This window comes from Maylandia zebra, linkage group LG1 (assembly GCF_041146795.1).
Source record: "Maylandia zebra isolate NMK-2024a linkage group LG1, Mzebra_GT3a, whole genome shotgun sequence".
NCBI lineage: Eukaryota > Metazoa > Chordata > Actinopteri > Cichliformes > Cichlidae > Maylandia > Maylandia zebra.
This window is the reverse complement of record NC_135167.1, coordinates 33,466,870-33,484,853: the sequence shown is the minus strand read 5'-3', so window position 1 is coordinate 33,484,853 and position 17,984 is coordinate 33,466,870. Positions and strand designations below refer to the sequence as shown.

The window sequence follows — 17,984 nt, the reverse complement described above, 5'->3', positions numbered from 1 at the left end:
GTTTTGGATCCCCAGCATTTTCACTCAGTTTACTTGCACATGTAGGTGACGCAGCGGTTGCTAAGGAAGTAGAGCTGCTGCTCAGTCCCCGGCTCCCCCACACGCAGGGCCTCAGGTTCTTTTCTAAAGATATGTTTCTCTTTTTTCAAGAAATATTGCCAACTGTAATTATCGTCATGTACTGGTAAATCATTTGAGTTGTCACATAGTGTGTACCTCCTCGAGTCAACTGTATATCACTGCTGGACTTGGGAAGATATTTAGGTTGTTAATTTTTACAGTGCAGTGCTCACACCATAAATAATGGATCAGAGAGATGTACTCTCCCAGGAAGGTGCAAAGACCTAACACCTCTGGGGTGAGCCTCTGTATGCATGCTGCACACCAGAGACAAAGTGTGAATGAGCAAGGAGAAGAAATAGAAAGGGGGAAAAAAAAGTGCGCTACTGGAAACAACTCTGCAGCCAAATGGTGTGATTTCTAAGAGACTTTGATCCCTGCTGCGGCAGACAAGCTGGAGATGTGTTTGGCTGTCTAATGTGGGCATCCGCTGACCCAGCTCTGCTGTCGCGGCAGTGGTTTTGTTCTGATTGGCTGAACCGCTGCAGATCAAAGAACAGGCAGAACATCAAATGACACAAAATGAGCTGAAGTTTCAGGTTTGCGCTTGTTGCCAGTAAAATGTTTTGACTGACAGTGATGTTGCTGCGTGTGTTCGTGTCCTCAGATATTGACGAGTGTTCAGAGGGCCTGATTGAGTGCCACAACCACTCCCGCTGTGTCAACCTGCCTGGCTGGTACCACTGTGAATGCAGAAGTGGTTTCCATGACAATGGATCCTACCTGCTCGACGGGAGCTCCTGCATCGGTGAGCATACACTGAATTGAAACTTATCACTACTGGAAACATCACCTCCTCAGCTTCTGTGTGCCCGCCACCTAGCAGCTGTAGACTCGTCTCTTTTTCTCTGTCTAATTATACTGTTACTGTCTAGCTTCCATCTCTAAACCTAAGCACAGAATGCGATGTTGTGTATTGGTTTAGCATATTTGTGTTTGATTTAACATGCCCTCTGTGGGACAACCAGTCTAATTAAAGGTCTTGTCACCTTTAGAGCTCGAGATCCGACCGCTTGGTGTAAGCTATTCATGGGAACACATGTCGGCCTTGTGCCATTGTTATAGTTTTTGTGTTGGGGGAATTTCGCCAGCCAATAACAAGGAACAGTATTGGCATTTTTTGTGCTATTTGCTTTTCCCATGGCTGAACAAAAACAAAAGTTTATTTTTCCTAAATTTTGAGTGGTCGGGTGTGACTCACACTTTGGTTACATAGGTTACTGTGAGGCTATTTCATGTAGAAGGTTGCTTTGAGCTAGTGTTTAGCAGATTTACACTACATTGCCAAAAGTATTTGCTCATCTGCCTTCATATGTATATGACTTGACTGACATTCCATTCTTAATCCATAGGGTTTAGGAGGTTTAGGAGTGTCTTTATGGGAATTTTTGACCGTTCTTCCAGAAGCAGATTTATGAGGTCAGTCACTGATGTTGGACGAGAAGGCCTGGCTCACAGTCTCTGCTTTAATTTATCCCAAAGGTTTTCTGTTGGGTTGAGGACAGGACTCTGTGCAGGCCAGTCAAGTTCTTCCACACCAAACTTGGTCATCTGTGTCTTTATGGAGCTTCCTTTGTGCACATGTTAGAACAGGACAGGGCCATCCCCAAACTGTCCTGTTTGGGGATGTTGTCAAAAATATCTTGGTATGCTGAAGCATTAAGAGTTCTTTTCACTGGGAGGGGCTGAGAACAACTACTTAAAAAAGAAACCTACCACAATCCCCCCCCCCCCCCCCCCCCCCCCCCCCATCACCAAACTTTAGATTTTACACAGTGCAGTCAGATAAGTACCTCATCTATCAGATGAGGCATCCTATCACAATACCACACTGGAATTGTGAGGGACCAATTCTTTCACACATGTTTTTAGAAGCAGTCTGCATGCCTAGTTGCTTAATTTTATACACCTGTGCCCATGGAAGGGACTGGAACACATAAATTCAATGATTTGGATGGCTGACTGAAGACTTTTGGCAATATAATGTAGCTAATGTTTAATTTGATTAAGATCACATTTGTTAATAGCAACAGAACTTGAGTAAACAGTAGCTGCTCGCTGATTCCCGATCCTGTGACATCAGTGCCTCATTTTATGTTTATTTCCCACATTCTTCCTTTACAAGAACAGAAGCTCAGATAAAAAATTCTCAAGAAATTCAAGCCATTGCTTTGCTTTTTTTTTTTGCCCATGCACCATTGCAGAGTGTAATAGGTGTAGCGAACAGGATCGTTTGGCTGAGTGAAATGCTTTTGCCTTGATTTAACCTTTAAATCATATTGCAACATCAGCAGTCTGGTTTGATTTATTTACTTGAAGAAGAGAGGCACGATTTCAGTAGATTCCCTTCCAAGAGAGTGAGTTTCACTTCAACTCAGTTCTGAAGGAAAGCGATAAGAGAGATGTACCAGAAATGTCAGACTTTAACCAAAAACAGCTTTGCATCACATTAACACACAGACTGAACACCCACCTCATATTGCCACACTACAAATGTTTTGCCATTATGATGTCATATTTGCTCATTCAATTAGTGATTAAATCGTTTCATGCACAGTGACTTACAGGTCAGCACAACCACCTACTACAAATATCATTTATGTTGGTCTCCAAAATACAAATAGAAACTTGAAATATCTCAAATCCTGCTCTCTGGCAGGTAGCTCCATGCCCTCCTGGGTTTTAAATGCACCTTAGAACACACATGCATCAACACTACAGTGAGCGGGTGGAGGGAGGTTTGGAGTCTTCTCTCACCCCCATTCTCTGCGACCTGCTGGAGCGGGGGGGCTAGGAGGAGGAGTTGGCCGTCCGACTGCGGTCTGGAGTGTGGGGCCTCCCTGCTGCTGCGGAGTCGGGGCGGTCTGCCTCCCCCCACCGCAGGGAAAAGGGTAACACCACCTGGGTCTGGGTGCAGTTCCCCCCCCCTCCAGGGGCAAGGGTACCTAGACCCGGGGCTTAGAGTACGCTTGGGGAGTGTGATCGTGTGTACAGCGTCTCTTTATGTCTGTCTCCACGTTGGTTGAGTGTGGAGTAAGTGTATATGAGAGCATGAGGGTGGGAATGGATGTTTGTATATGTGTGTGCCTGTATTTCTGTGTCTATATGTCAGGTTGGGTGTCAGGCGCCACCTCTCTGGGGACATCTTAGGCCCTCCAAAGTTTGGAGGCCTATCTCCCCCTACCACCACTTCCCCTGCCAGTGGCGGACTCCCTCAGACGTCGGTGCGTTGGTGGTTCTTTGTGTCCGGGGATGGGCGTCCGGGTACACACCGGCTCACTCCTTGGCGGCCGCTTATCGGGGCCTGGAGCCTGGGGCTTGCTCGGGCCACTTCGGAGGTGGGGTGCCCCCGGCCTCTCGGCCTGGGGCTCGGTCACTCAGGCACGGCTGGCTGCCGGCGGAGCTCACGGGCGCGTCACTGCAACTCCCCCTGGCTTCTGCTCCGCGGCTGCTGAGTGAGCCCTCATCTGGGACTCTCCTCAGCTCTTTCTGGGACAGTGGCGCGGCTGCCCCTCTGTTGGTCTTCCTTGGTCTCTTGTGTTCTGGGGGCCTCTGGATGTCTGGAGTTTTGATCTCCTCCATACCTGCTTCATGCCCTGGAGGACGGGGCTGTGGCCCCCCCACACCCTCTAGCAGATCATTACATGAAGGAACCTTTTAAAAAACAAAAAACAAGCGCGTCCATGCTCACAGGTGTACACACGGGTGATCACACCCACAAACTACACCCTTTTTGGCTCCTACCTCAAAGCACACTGTGTTCTGTTGATCTTATGTGCTGCACAATAATGTTTAATATTTAGTATTTACTGTCATATTCCCATATATCATTGTGATGTTGTTTATTCTATTACTCTTGTTCTCTTCTGCTTGTTTTCTTTTTTTCTTTCTCAGCAGGTGACCCAGGTGATTGATATATGCATTTTTTTTTCTTTTCTTCTTCTTTTTTTTCTTTTTCTGCTCATTCTGTTGGTTTTTGGTTTTTGCCCTTCTCCCCCGTCCCTCTTCTCAGCTGTTTCTCTTTCCCTCTTTCTTTCTCCCCTTCTTTCCCCCAGTCAAGTCTGTCCCATGTTCAGTAAGTGAAAAAAAAAAAAAAAAAAAAAAAAGAAATATCTCAAATCCAGTTTTTCAGGTTTTTGCAGTTTTGTATACTTTTGCCAGGTATTTAGACAGTGGAGTGAAAGTGTTATTTCCCTCAGTGGTAATATTAAAGGAAAAAATGACTACAGCTATCTGCTTGGTATCAAAAATACAGCCCATATAATCTTGCAGCTCTGAAATGATGGTGGCTTGGTTCTACGTGGATATTGGCAGCTGCAGAGAGCTTACATCAGCTGCTGTGGTCGTGATGGTTGTTGTGAATAAAGCATCAGGAACTGCAGTAGAAAATCCTTCTTGCAATATAATCCACTTCTCCACTCTGGTTCTTAATTTCAACACATTCCACAAAGCTCCTTCCCTAAGTGCACTGCTTTTTTTGGTGTCATAATTTTTCTTGTACTTCTTGTACTTCTTGTACTTTCTTGTAAGTAGGACTTATTTGATCAAGTGTCTAGTGGCACAACAAGAAAACACTGTGTAATGAGATGTCTTTATGATAATAAGATGCATAAATATGGTTGATTACCTTCATCTAATGGTCTTTAGTTACTCTGATGTGCACATTCAGTCATGAGTCTTCAAGCAAGTCTAACTGGATGTTAACTTTCTTGTGTTCTGAGGCTTTATGACTGGGAATTTGGTGTATGCAGTGGTGTGATTAGTGAAAGCACTTGTGTTGCTCTCTAGGCTTCATAAATGTGGATGGTACATGTCGGATGCATTTGAGTGCATGTTGGAGAGATAGTATATCCGCCACCTTTTCTCCGCCCAATTTACAGTATTAGGCTGGAAGCCGGCAGGGGAAATAAGTACAAATGACATTTTAACAGGATTTTCCCCCTTCCACAATATCCCTCCAACAGCCCTTCATGAGTCAACCGAACATAAAGTAGCATTTTGTAATAAGAAAGTTAGCTCGAAGCAGGGAGCAGCAGTACTAGTCAGTTAACCACGTCGTTGGCTCTGTGTTTGCCAAGAGCATGTCACCACCGCACAGGGTGTTTCACCCTGTGCAAGTTACTCCTCGTCATTATTTTTTTACAGAATATCCCACAGATTAACAATAAAGGTTTGTGGGAGCAACAGTGTGGAGATGGAAAACTTCAAAGACTTTTGATGAACCAGCACCCTCCTTAAATGAAAATCTATGAGATATGATTGCTCTCATATTTTCGTACACAGAACTGCTTTTATGTGGATAGCTTCTCATTCACTTGTTTTTTGTTTTTCTTTTCACTAGCCACTGAGATCTATGCATAAAATGCCAAATCCTGTCCTTTTACTGATATTGGGTTAAGGAGGTGGGAGTAGGACTCAGAAAAATGGAACTCTTGGAAAACACTTCAGAGCTCAATGGGGGGAACAAACACTCATGATATCTAAACTGACATGGATTGAGTAATGTGATAGGAACAAAAGGATGCTACATTGTTTGATGGAAATGGAAATGATCAACAGAGGGTGGAAATCAAAGACACCCCAAAAATCAAAATGAAAAAATGGTGCAACCCTTTCATGTCTGTCACATGTGCTCAGGGTGAACCTGCTCTCATCTGTGAGAAACACAGGTCGCCAGCGGTGGACCTGTGCTAATTCTGATATTCTACGGTTATGTGGTGGCAAAAATAACTCAAGTGGTAATCAGTCGGAAATATTCTGTGTTTTGGCAAAAAAGGAAATTAGGGAATCATACAGTGTTTGTGGATGTGTGCCCTGTGAAAATGGCTTGTATGAAAAGGACGTGTCACTTTTTTTTTTTTTTTATAAATAAGTGTTTTGTTGTAACGTTGGCATTAATTTCTGTTTTTGAACGTAGAGCAAATGACTCAGCTGCTCTGAGGGCATCCTGCTGTGTGACACATGGATCTACAAGAGTGTTTTATTTGTGAAGCCACTAAGTGCACTCTGCCTCAGTTTGGGCGTGAGAGGGCCATTAATCAGCTGTCACACAGGCGCTTCAAACACATCCGCATAGTCTGCCTTCCTCTCTGTGTCATATTGTGTTTTCTCACGATAGATTTCACTGCATTCTTAGTTCTGTGTGTTGGCTTGGCTACACCACGTCGCATGCCCCAGGCAAAACACTGTATACTGTTGCATTGTGCCACGCAACTCTGCTGTGGTGAGGCTGTGACTGAAAGCTGCATGGGCTGCGTTTTGACAGTCGTTCATTACGCCTAATGCTTTAGGGGGAGACAGGTGGCTTTAATAAACAGATTGTGAATAAAGATGAGGATAATACCGCATAAACTCGCACTGTCTCCCTGCAAGACAGGGTTTCTGCATCATTTTCCCTCTCTCTGTGGTGTACGTGACCTTTTCCATATGGACTGCCTGGAGACATACCAAAGAAAAATAGTGTAAATACTAAAATACCCAAGCTTTCAGATGCTCTATAATTACCAGCATCTGTCAGTGGGATTTAGTAATTTGTACGCTTGTTGTAAATGTGTGTTATCATGTACATACACAGGATTAGTGCTTTCATGTGTAACAGCACATTTAACTGCGAGTGTAAGTTCTACATGTGATTGGCTGTGCTCAGATGGTTACTCTAAAGGGCTTTTTGTATTTAGTCGTCTTTCGTAGGCCACATGTGAGAGCAGGCTTCATGTGTGAGCGGCAGCTTGTGGCTGAATGTGGCGAATGTAGCATGAAGAGCATTAATCCTCCACCAGCAGAGGTACAGTGTGTCTGACTGGCTGATGGGGATTTCATTTAGCATATGCAAATAGTCTGTTGCTGGCACAATAAATTCCCGACTGCGCCGCTTCCTGATCTCTATCTCTCTGTATCGTGCAAACTTGATACTGCAACCAATTAGAGCGCTATACATTAAGCAGTGTCACCATTGTTGGGGATGATTTGGCAACAGGCACTGGCCAAGATTCATGTATCCACACAAAGCAGGTCTGCCCGCTGGGTACCACTCATCATTTTCCACCAGCAGTAACATAAATATATGTTGCATGGTGTTAACAGTCTGAGCAACTTGTGTGCCAGAGGTGCTAAAAATGTCAGTGTAACACTCCAAAGGTACAAGTCATGTGTTTTTGTTGCTTTAGTGTGTCCTTTGATAACATTACACTCTTATAGCAAGTTAATATTAGCTTGTAAGCACTGATTGAGGTAGCAATAAATCGCCTTACATTTGTTTGGCTGTGTTTTTCACTCACAATTCATAAAGCAGTACAAACTTTACAGCTGCCCCTGATCAGCTGTGTTATTTAAGATGCACTCTGGCACTCACTACAAACACCTTTTCAATTCAATTCAATGTAATTTTATTTATACAATGCCAAATTACAGCAACAGTTGCCTCAAGGTGCATTATACTGTAAAGTAAAAACCTTACAACAATCAGAAAATCCCCTATGAGCAAGCCCTTGCAAACAGTGGGAAGGAAAAACTCCCTTTTAACAGGAAGAAACCTCTGGCAGAACCTGGCTTAGGACCATTTGTAGGCAAGGAGAGAGAGAGACACTTTACCATCTAACTGTACTTTTGAGAGTATGCACAAAGCTATAGCTCAATAAAGGGATCTTTACTGCAGTCAGCTTCTTGATATCTATGCTTTAAAAACTCCCCATTCTTGTTATTAAAGACATGTCTAAAACTGTGCACATGCCTTCTGTTTTGAACCATGTCTGTTATTGATTTGGGGGAAATGGGAATAGTTAAAGGCCTCATTAAGACATGGCTCTAGTGAGCCACGTGAAATATTCACCTGGCGACATTTTCTTTCTTACATTTTCTGTACATGTAATTCCTATGAAGCAAAAGAAAAACTTGAGATTTTCTAAATGCTTAGTTTTACACAGTTTTTTCTACTCTTGTGATGTCAGTGGGGGCAAATATTGCTATGATGGTCATCTCAAGCACACAGTTCTGGATATGGAATAGAAACCACCTTTCTTTTTGTGAGGAAAAGTCATAGTCAGATGGTTACTATTGAGACAGAACAAAAAAAATGGTTTTATAGACCAGAAAATAGTTAAAGTAAAGCAAGTAAGATGTAAGAATTTGTACATTAAGTGGACTGGTACTTATAGAAATGTTTGTTCTACTGTAGTTGAGCATTTAAACCACTTTTTTACTACAAGCCGCATTCATACAGTACTTTGGTCTATGCCTTTAAGTATTTTCTGATTATCACACTCAGGCACAATTTGGGGTTTGGGATCTCACTCAAGGACACTGAAGTTCAAATCGCTGCCCTTCCAATTGGTAGACAACCTGCTCTACCTTCTGAGCCACAGCTGTCACATAGGGAAATGTTGGATGTTGTGTATGATAACACCACTGATGCATCAATTGGATTTGAGGCCGGAGTACCCCACTCTAAAGATGTGTTAGTTGTTAGTTTATGCCAGATGTTACAGGAGCCAAACTTTACAAAAAGTTCCAAAAACCTTTATTTGGAACTAGTATTTGGGAATCAAGGTGTGTTTTTTTTTTTTTTTTTTTTTAGCAAATAGGAGACAAGCTTTTGTGCTCTTTTTGGTCAGCAGTGGTTTTTACTCTCCCAGGGGTGCCGTTTTTGCCCAGTCTCTTTCTTGTGGCTTTTTTTTTTTTCAGATAGGTTCCAGGGCCCGTATCCCTAAAGAATCTTTGTGCAAAAAGTGGCTTCTAGCGGCCAAATTCTAAGAAAATTCTCAGAGTCATGACGTTTTCTTAGAATTTCCCCTAAAAGTGACATGACAATCCCAGTTAATATAAAAGCTATTCCTCAAGATTCCTAGCGCTTAAAAGGGCTCCTAAGGCGAGATCTGCTAAGAGCAGGGAAGAGAACTTTTAGTGGCTTAGGAGTTCCCCTAAGCAGCTGCACAAAATGGCCAACAGAAGAGGCAGGAGAGATGTCCTGCAAACACTGGATGACAGGGAATTATTGAGATGCTACAGATTGGATCGTGCAGGAATCATGTTTGTGGTGGATCTCCTTAGAGATGCAATTACTTCACCAACTCGACGCCACAACGCTATTACACCGGAGACGAAAGTAATCACAACCCCGAGGTATTTGGCAACCGGGAAAATGCAACAATGCAGCAGTGATGACTTGGGTCTGCAATCACAGACATTGCTAAAAGCTGAGCCGTGTTACCCTCGTTAAGACCACACTGGACTTGTAACGTTGTGATTTCTACTTCATTAAGGACAGCCTCTTGAGATAGGCCATCTTGTTTTCAACGGGGTCCATATGGGAGTGAAAGTACAAAATATGCCAGCTAGGATATTAATATGAGCAAATAAGACACGAATCATTATTTGAACAGGGTGTAATGAGTTTAAGTTTTCACATATTTTAGATTCTAATGGCTATAACCCCTACAGCTTACTATTCATTTTCCAGATATTTTCTTGAATGTGAAATATTATTTACAATTACAGTCAGCATAAGATTAGAGTATATAATATGTTTATTGATTTGAGGGTACATCCTTTGCTCATTATCACCAAAAGCTCATTTCCATCAAACTTGTAGGATCAACCAATCACGGCTTTTGAAATGATGACTCATACCTAGCAACGGGGTCAACCACACCTCCTCACTAAGATAGGATTTTCCATCCATTCCTTGCTCAGAGTTCACTGAAAATGTTCTGGAATCACTTCTAAGCTAAAACTCCTGGCAAGGAATTTTTAGGTTAAGTTAGGAGCTCTCTGAGAGGATTCTCAGAATCTTTAGGGATACGGGCCCTGGTGTGTTTGGATAGCTTTTTTCTCTCAAAAAATAAAATAATCATTTAAAAACTGTTTTTTGTGTTTAGCTGTGTTATCTTTGTCTAATATTACAATACGTTTAATGATCTGAAACCTACACAGGTGACAAAAGATAACAAAACAATAAAAAAAAAATAAGATTAGCAAAGGGGCAAGTACTTTTCACAGTACTGTATACAAATTAAAAAACAAAGCTGAGGCAGTGTTATCATGCAGAGCTCAGTCTGGCATGTCCAAAAATCATCTGATGGAAATGTGAACAGTAAGAATCAGCAAGGAAACATGGTGATGTGGAAATCAGTCTTCTTAACCGTGCTGACGGTCATCACTCACCCTGAGTCGAATGTAAATTGACCTGTTGACTATTTTCCTCCCAGTGGGAGTACAATGCTTCAGTATATAGTAAATCAGGAATTTAACTATTTATAATGTAGTTTTTTTTTCTGCTTTTGCAATTTGTTCATGTAACACTGCTAGCATGCGGCCAGTACCGAATGAATTTGATTGATGACTTCAGGCAGCAGGCGCTAGCAGGGAAGAGGAAAAAAACAAACTGCTGTTAAAAGAAAATTGTTTTTTTCCTTTTTTCTCCGATTACTTCACATTTAGTGGGGATAAAGTGAGTTAAATTATAGGGCTTGGTAATAGTTATGGACAGACATTTGGCACCTTCCTTCCTGTGCCATGCTGATAAAGAAAAGCAGAGAAAAATGCCATCCGCTCTCTCTGTTATGATTAGTTTGTTTGATCTCTAGTGGGTAAAAGTGGGAAAGAAGCTGACTGAGCAGATCCTTTGATGATTCGGCCAAATCGGCTAAGAGAATATAAACGAAGTGGCTAAAGCTATGATTCCAGTATGTATGCAAAGTATAATCTGCCTGATGCCAGCAACTTGTCAATTCAGTTGCTGCCACTAAAATAACTAAATGCTGTAATTTGACGGAGTGACTGCACTTGGGAGTTAAAATAAAGATTTGTAAACATCATAAATGTCACATTAGATATTTTCCAGAATCCACAATAATGTGCGGGGGAAAAAATCGAGCGTGCATGTACACCATATCCCCCACACGGTAAACATTCCCATGTGTAGATGTGCAAAATAGTGCATTTTGTGTTGTAATACATGTGCTTCATTTGGTATCAAGGACCGGATAAAAGAACACGATTGTTCTTCGGGGGGGGGGAAAAGGTTAATCTTGAACATAATCCATTCATTATAATTAATTTGTACTCGTGCTTCTACTAACAGGTGTCAGGCACGAAGAAAGGCTACAAATTTATAATTTAGACAAGCAAAGTAGTAGAGTTTGCACAGTGCATTTTGATTAGAAGCAAAATATGCCCTTTGTCATATATCTTAAAAATAATTAGAGAGCAAAATAATATTGTTTTTGTATGCAGATAGTCCTGTTATAAAAGTCAAAGAAAAAGGAATATTACACCATCCCACGAGAGGAGTGTGATAGTCTAAAATAAAGAGAATCAGAAATATAAAGATTAATGTGTGAGGGGGGGAAAAAACTTGGATATTCACTGAATAAGAATGGAAGACCTGTAAATACTAGCATACTTTGAAATCAGATTTATCAACAAGATAATCCCTGTGATTTTAGATCAAGTTTACCTCATTATCATTACCGTTGAGAGTTCAGACAGAGAACTGCCTTTAATTGCACTTTCAGAGAAATAAATATAATAAATGAATGAGGTGGTGGCATTTGTGTATTGGGAACTTCACTGGTTTCATTATCCAAACTGTTGCGCCTTCTCACAAACATTGTCATATTTAGATCTGTGGTGTGATGAGGTCCATCCTTGCAAAGTGAAACACGAACAAAAACGTCTGAAGTTGGTAAATTCAGTCAAACACACCCCGTCCCTAACTGGTTTTATGACTTAATGATCTCAGTTTCTTTCTCTTCCATTGATCTTTTATTGACCCTTACTGTTAGTCACACAATTACATTTACAGAACTAACTTTAAACAAAAGACCGGCATTTATTTACTATGGATTACTCTCTGTTTTCCAGACATTGACGAGTGCAGTTTGCAGACACACACCTGCTGGAATGACAGTGTGTGTGTGAACCTCCCAGGAGGCTATGACTGTGTGTGCACATCTGGTCCAGGCTGCAGTGGTGACTGCCCACAGGAAGAAGGAATGAGACGCAATGGAGAAGATTGGAAACCCAGCTTTGATCGCTGTGCTGTATGCTCCTGCAAGGTATAGAACATGATCACGTGCATACACATTTATTGCAATAAGCAATACTGTTGTTAACAGTGGAATTTTTTTTTGAACTTCAACCAGGACCTGAAAGTGATCCATAATCTTGTCTCTGACCTCCCATGAATGAGTTTTTATTATGACCAGGTGTATTATGGGTGGATCATAGCTTTTTGGTCATCCAAGGACAGTAAAAAAATAAAATAAAACCATGTGAGCACCAGTCAATAGTTTGACATTCAACTCAATGCAGTTCAATTTTTATTTATACAGTGCCAAATCCTTACACCTCAAGGAGCTTTATATTGGAAGGTAAAAACCCTATAATAATAGAGAAATGACTCCCAGACTAGATTGATTTTAAATTTGATTCTTGATTTAATAGGTAGCTGATGAAGAGAGGCTAATATGGGAGAAATATGCTCTCTCTTTCTAGTCCGTGTCAGTACTCTCACTGCTGCAATTTGGAACTGAATGCTTTATAGGACACTTTAAAGACAACAACAACAACAACAACAACAACAACAACAACAACAACAACAACAACAACAACAACAATAATAATGAATTACAGCAGTTCAGCCTAGATGTGATAAATGCATGAACTAGTTTTCAGCATCACTCTGAGACAGGATGTTTCTAATTTTTTATGTTTTTATGTATATAAGACATTCCTTCTGTTTAGCTAATTGGTGTGTGTCATCTGGATTCATGGATAGATAAAGCTGGGTATCATCTGCATGCCAGTGAAAATGTATGCTGTGCCTTTCAGTAATACTGCCTAAGGAAAACATGTATAATGTAAATATTATTGGTCCCACAATTAGTAATTGTGGAATTCCACAATTACTAATCGAATAATACAAAATTACACTTATCATCAGATACTTATCAAATCATTGACATGACAGTCATTTTCCATGAAATTTCATCAATTTAATAAATTGTAATTCTATAAAATACATTTGATATTCCAGAAAATACAGGAGCACTGGAAATGCAGCTGGCTTTATAAACCTGGAAGCAATACAATACTGAAAATACAGTCACAACATGAGTAACATGTGTACTGTCTGTTCAGTGAACTCGAACAGTAAACGCTGAAAGTGGAGTTGGGTTAGTAGGGAACGCAGAAAAATCTCCTCTTCCATTAGTTTAACCTCTTTCTTAATTTCAGTGAATTAGTTTTGCAATTTTTGCTGGCCTGATCCTATCGCACAGTTTCCTGTGCTTCCATTGTTTTTACTATGGATATTTCTACCACAACTGTGCTCCTCACAGCTAAACTTTTTCAGCTTCTCTCTCTCACTCTTTACAACAATGCAGCTGGAGATCCATAATCTTGTCTCTGACCTCCTGGAGAAATTTTACTGTATCTGAGGTTCAATGAATGATAAAAACTTTGCCAGCAGAGGCCAGACAGATCAATAACAGAGGCTTGCAATATCAGGATCAAGTCTGTTACTGTTACTCATCTGGATCTATAAACAAGGTTCATTATTTTACAACAGTAGGCAAGGCATATATTAATTATATCTCTATGCTTAATTCCTCTATTCCACACTATAACCTGCTCTGTTTAACAGCATGCAGAGCAGTAGTTTGACAGCAGCAGTCTGTGTTTTATAGGCTCGTAGGACAGGAAGTAGCCAGGAGTTCCTGTGCCAAAGTTGCATCCTGCTGATTCCAGCAGTAATCATTCACTGTCTGAAAGAACCTTTATTTGTAACAAAACAACAATATACTTAAGTAAAAGCTGAGATCTGGGAACAAAGCTACATTGTTACCGGCAGTTTTATATGATTCCAATGGAGTTGTTTAGAGGATTTCGACAAAGATTAGCAAAGCTGTAAAGGTGGAGATATCAGCAATAAACTTAGTGGCTACAGTGTTATAACAACTGATAAGAAGGATGGGCAAAACTATAAAAATAAGACTTAAAAATTCTCTTTAACATCCACACATTGTGCCTTCTACACATCTAAAAAACCTTTTAGTAGTAGTATTTAGCACACATAGCAATTACAGTGGGGCAAAAAAGTATTTAGTCAGCCACCGATTGTGCAAGTTCCCCCACCTAAAATGATGACAGAGGTCAGTAATTTGCACCAGAGGTACACTTCAACTGTGAGAGACAGAATGTAAAAAAAAAATCCATGAATCCACATGGTAGGATTTGTAAAGAATTTATTAGTAAATCAGGGTGGAAAATAAGTATTTGGTCAATAACAAAAATACAACTCAATACTTTGTAACATAACCTTTGTTGGCAATAACAGAGGTCAAACGTTTACTATAGGTCTTTACCAGGTTTGCACACACAGTAGCTGGTATTTTGGCCCATTCCTCCATGCAGATCTTCTCGAGAGCAGTGATGTTTTGGGGCTGTCGCCGAGCAACACGGACTTTCAACTCCCGCCACAGATTTTCTATGGGGTTGAGGTCTGGAGACTGGCTAGGCCACTCCAGGACTTTCAAATGCTTCTTACGGAGCCACTCCTTTGTTGCCCGGGCGGTGTGTTTTGGATCATTGTCATGTTGGAAGACCCAGCCTTGTTTCATCTTCAAAGTTCTCACTGATGGAAGGAGGTTTTGGCTCAAAATCTCACGATACATGGCCCCATTCATTCTGTCCTTAACACGGATCAGTCATCCTGTCCCCTTGGCAGGAAAACAGCCCCATAGCATGATGTTTCCACCCCCATGCTTCACAGTAGGTATGGTGTTCTTGGGATGCAACTCAGTATTCTTCTTCCTCCAAACACGACGAGTTGAGTTTATACCAAAAAGTTCTACTTTGGTTTCATCTGACCACATGACATTCTCCCAATCCTCTGCTGTATCATCCATGTGCTCTCTGGCAAACTTCAGACGGGCCTGGACATGCACTGGCTTCAGCAGCGGAACACGTCTGGTACTGCGGGATTTGATTCCCTGCCGTTGTAGTGTGTTACTGATGGTTACCTTTGTTACTTTGGTCCCAGCTTTCTGCAGGTCATTCACCAGGTGTGGTTCTGGGATCTTTGCTCACCGTTCTCATGATCATTTTGACCCCACGGGATGAGATCTTGCGTGGAGCCCCATATCGAGGGAGATTATCAGTGGTCTTGTATGTCTTCCATTTTCTGATGATTGCTCCCACAGTTGATTTTTTCACACCAAGCCGCTTGCCTATTGTAGATTCACTCTTCCCAGTCTGGTGCAGGTCTACAATACTTTTCCTGGTGTCCTTCGAAAGCTCTTTGGTCTTGGCCATGGCGGCGTTTGGAGTCTGACTGTTTGAGGCTGTGGACAGGTGTCTTTTATACAGATGATGAGTTCAAACAGGTGCCATTCATACAGGTAACAAGTGGGGGACAGAAAAGCTTCTTACAGAAGACGTTACAGGTCTGTGAGAGCCAGAGATTTTCCTTGTTTGAGGTGACCAAATACTTATTTTCCACCCTGATTTACGAATAAATTCTTTACAAATCCTACCATGTGAATTCATGGATTTTTTTTTCACATTCTGTCTCTCACAGTTGAAGTGTACCTCTGGTGCAAATTACTGACCTCTGTCATCATTTTAAGTGGGGGAACTTGCACAATCGGTGGCTGACTAAATACTTTTTTGCCCCACTGTAAGTGTGTAGATTAATTTGGCTAATGTATGCCAAGTTATGACACAAACACAAAGTATGAAACATTTCTGATCGTTCATACAAAAAAATCCCCACGCTCTTCTCCCATCTGTTTATGATTAGCCTGCATTACAGTGTGACAAATATTTTTGGCATCTTAATGACTCTTTTATGTGCTCGGGAGCCAGAATGAGATGGTGCACTGTTGCAGCAGGAAAGTGGGATATTGATCAGGTGTTTCTTTTTGAAGATAGCATCGGAGTGTGAGATTAATCTAAATCAGACAGAGTTATTTGGCCTGAAATACCAGCTAAGAGCAGTTGTTTCAACGATGCTTTATCGGCTTATGTATTTTAAAGTTTGCCACTAGGATATCAAATTTCTGCCCTGTTAAAAACTTTGGGTAAACTTTCTCTGGTACTTATAAGTTATGATGTTTCATTACGTTTCAAACTAGCGTCAAGTTGGAAATTAGTTAAACGTTTGAGATAATGCAGCCAGTGTTGGAATTAATGCATTACAAGGGATTACGTTACTGTAATCACATTATAATTTGCATTGCAAGGGTTCTTCAGTTATGTGCACACGTAGGGGATAGAAAGAAAATTAAATATCAGGCAAATATGTTTTTTTTTCCTTCTGTTGCAATCAACTGATTTCAGTTCGTGTTTGGAGGAAGAAAATGGTGGAGTGGGCCATGGGATTGCCAGCTTTTCAGCTTCCAGTTTTACAACGTTATTTAACGTTGTAAAAGTCCCGCGGCATGGAGCTATTTAGCTCCATGCCACGGGACTGTGTGCCAAGGTTCTCACAATCGGCCCCTTGTGTTGCAGAATTCCAACCAGAGGGGCCAAAGAAAATGTTATCATCCTTGTCCGAAATGAGATGTTCTGATGCTCCCTCAGAGAATTCACGGTGTGGCTCATTGTTAGCCTTGGGGGAAAAGGACAACATAGCTTTCGCAGCTGACCTCGGCATTGTCCACCAGCAGGAGGACAATGTCCTGGTGCCTTGCGTGGCCGACTCAATGTGCTCCATTGGTGCAACGACTGGAGACAGCATTGAGTTCTTCTTCGACAGGCTAGCCTGGTGGGCTAGCCTTTGACAAAGGCTTTTCAGGGTAAAGCGAGCGCAGTGTTCGCATGAACCCGGTTTGGAAACAGCCGCTTAGGCGTGTTGCACATCACACAAGCGTCATGTGTATCTGAACCTGAGATTTTCCTACCGCAGGGGTGGAATTCTGGGCAGCTGGGCAGCAGTCTGCCATGTTAGGGAAGCTTGGTATAGCTGGCTTGGAATGGCGAGACAGCTAACGAATGTTTAAAAGAGAACTACCTGATTAATGCTAACACAACTGCAGGTCTTTGCAAGTATCTGCACAGACAGCATGCTAACAGAAAGCTAGCCAAGGACCCCGAGTGATTTTATAGTTGAGTGCATGCCAACCCCAGCCCAGCGGCTAGAACCTGAACAAGTAGCAAAAGCAGTGATGAACTGTCAGGACTGAAGCCTCTGTTTTTACCTGTTTATGTTTCTGAAATAGAATCACTCTGGTGATCATTTTGAAGTCTCTTTGTCTGGTAGCGATTAACTGTGATAAACCATCAAATTAACAAATCTTACATTCAGAGCCAGAAAACCAAACCAAAACCAAATGCTTGCAATTGTGCAATCAGCAGCTGCAAATGTGAAAGAATTCAACGCCACAGGTACATTGGTTTTTATTCCAGCTGTTGAAGGGGTGTTGAAGGGAAGTTTGATATGGGATGCTCACTGAATGTAAGCAAGCAGTGATCTGGTGTCTTGGGACCAGCAATGAGAATCGCTTGTGACTGTAGGGGAGCCACAAAGTTAGTGTAGTCGGTGAAAAGAGAGGGAAAAGAGAGGGAAATTAAAGATGAACATATCAGAAATAACAGACTGAAAAAGCCACAAATTAGAAAGATGGTAAATGGACTGGTTCTTTTATAGTGCTTTTCTACTCTTCTGCGCACTCAAAGCGCTTTACACAACTTGTGCATTCACACGCATTCACGCAAGCACATTTTGTTAGTGCTTTCTAACTAACATTCGCACCCACATTCATACTCCGATGGATGCATCGGAGAGCAATTTAAGGTTAGTATCTTGCCCAAGAATACAGGGAGTGCAGAATTATTAGGCAAATGAGTATTTTGTCCACATCATC

The 17,984-nt window shown here is 41.6% G+C and overlaps 1 protein-coding gene across 1 annotated transcript in view; it reads left to right on the top strand.

The window, feature by feature from the left end:
* LOC101466791 (protein kinase C-binding protein NELL1) overlaps positions 1-17,984 on the top strand; it is a 305,527-nt gene that overhangs the window by 275,067 nt on the left and 12,476 nt on the right. The window contains exons 16-17 of the mRNA XM_004571054.3: positions 728-868; positions 11,980-12,173. Coding sequence (XP_004571111.1) covers positions 728-868; positions 11,980-12,173 — 335 coding nt within the window. The remainder of the gene's footprint in view (positions 1-727; positions 869-11,979; positions 12,174-17,984) is intronic.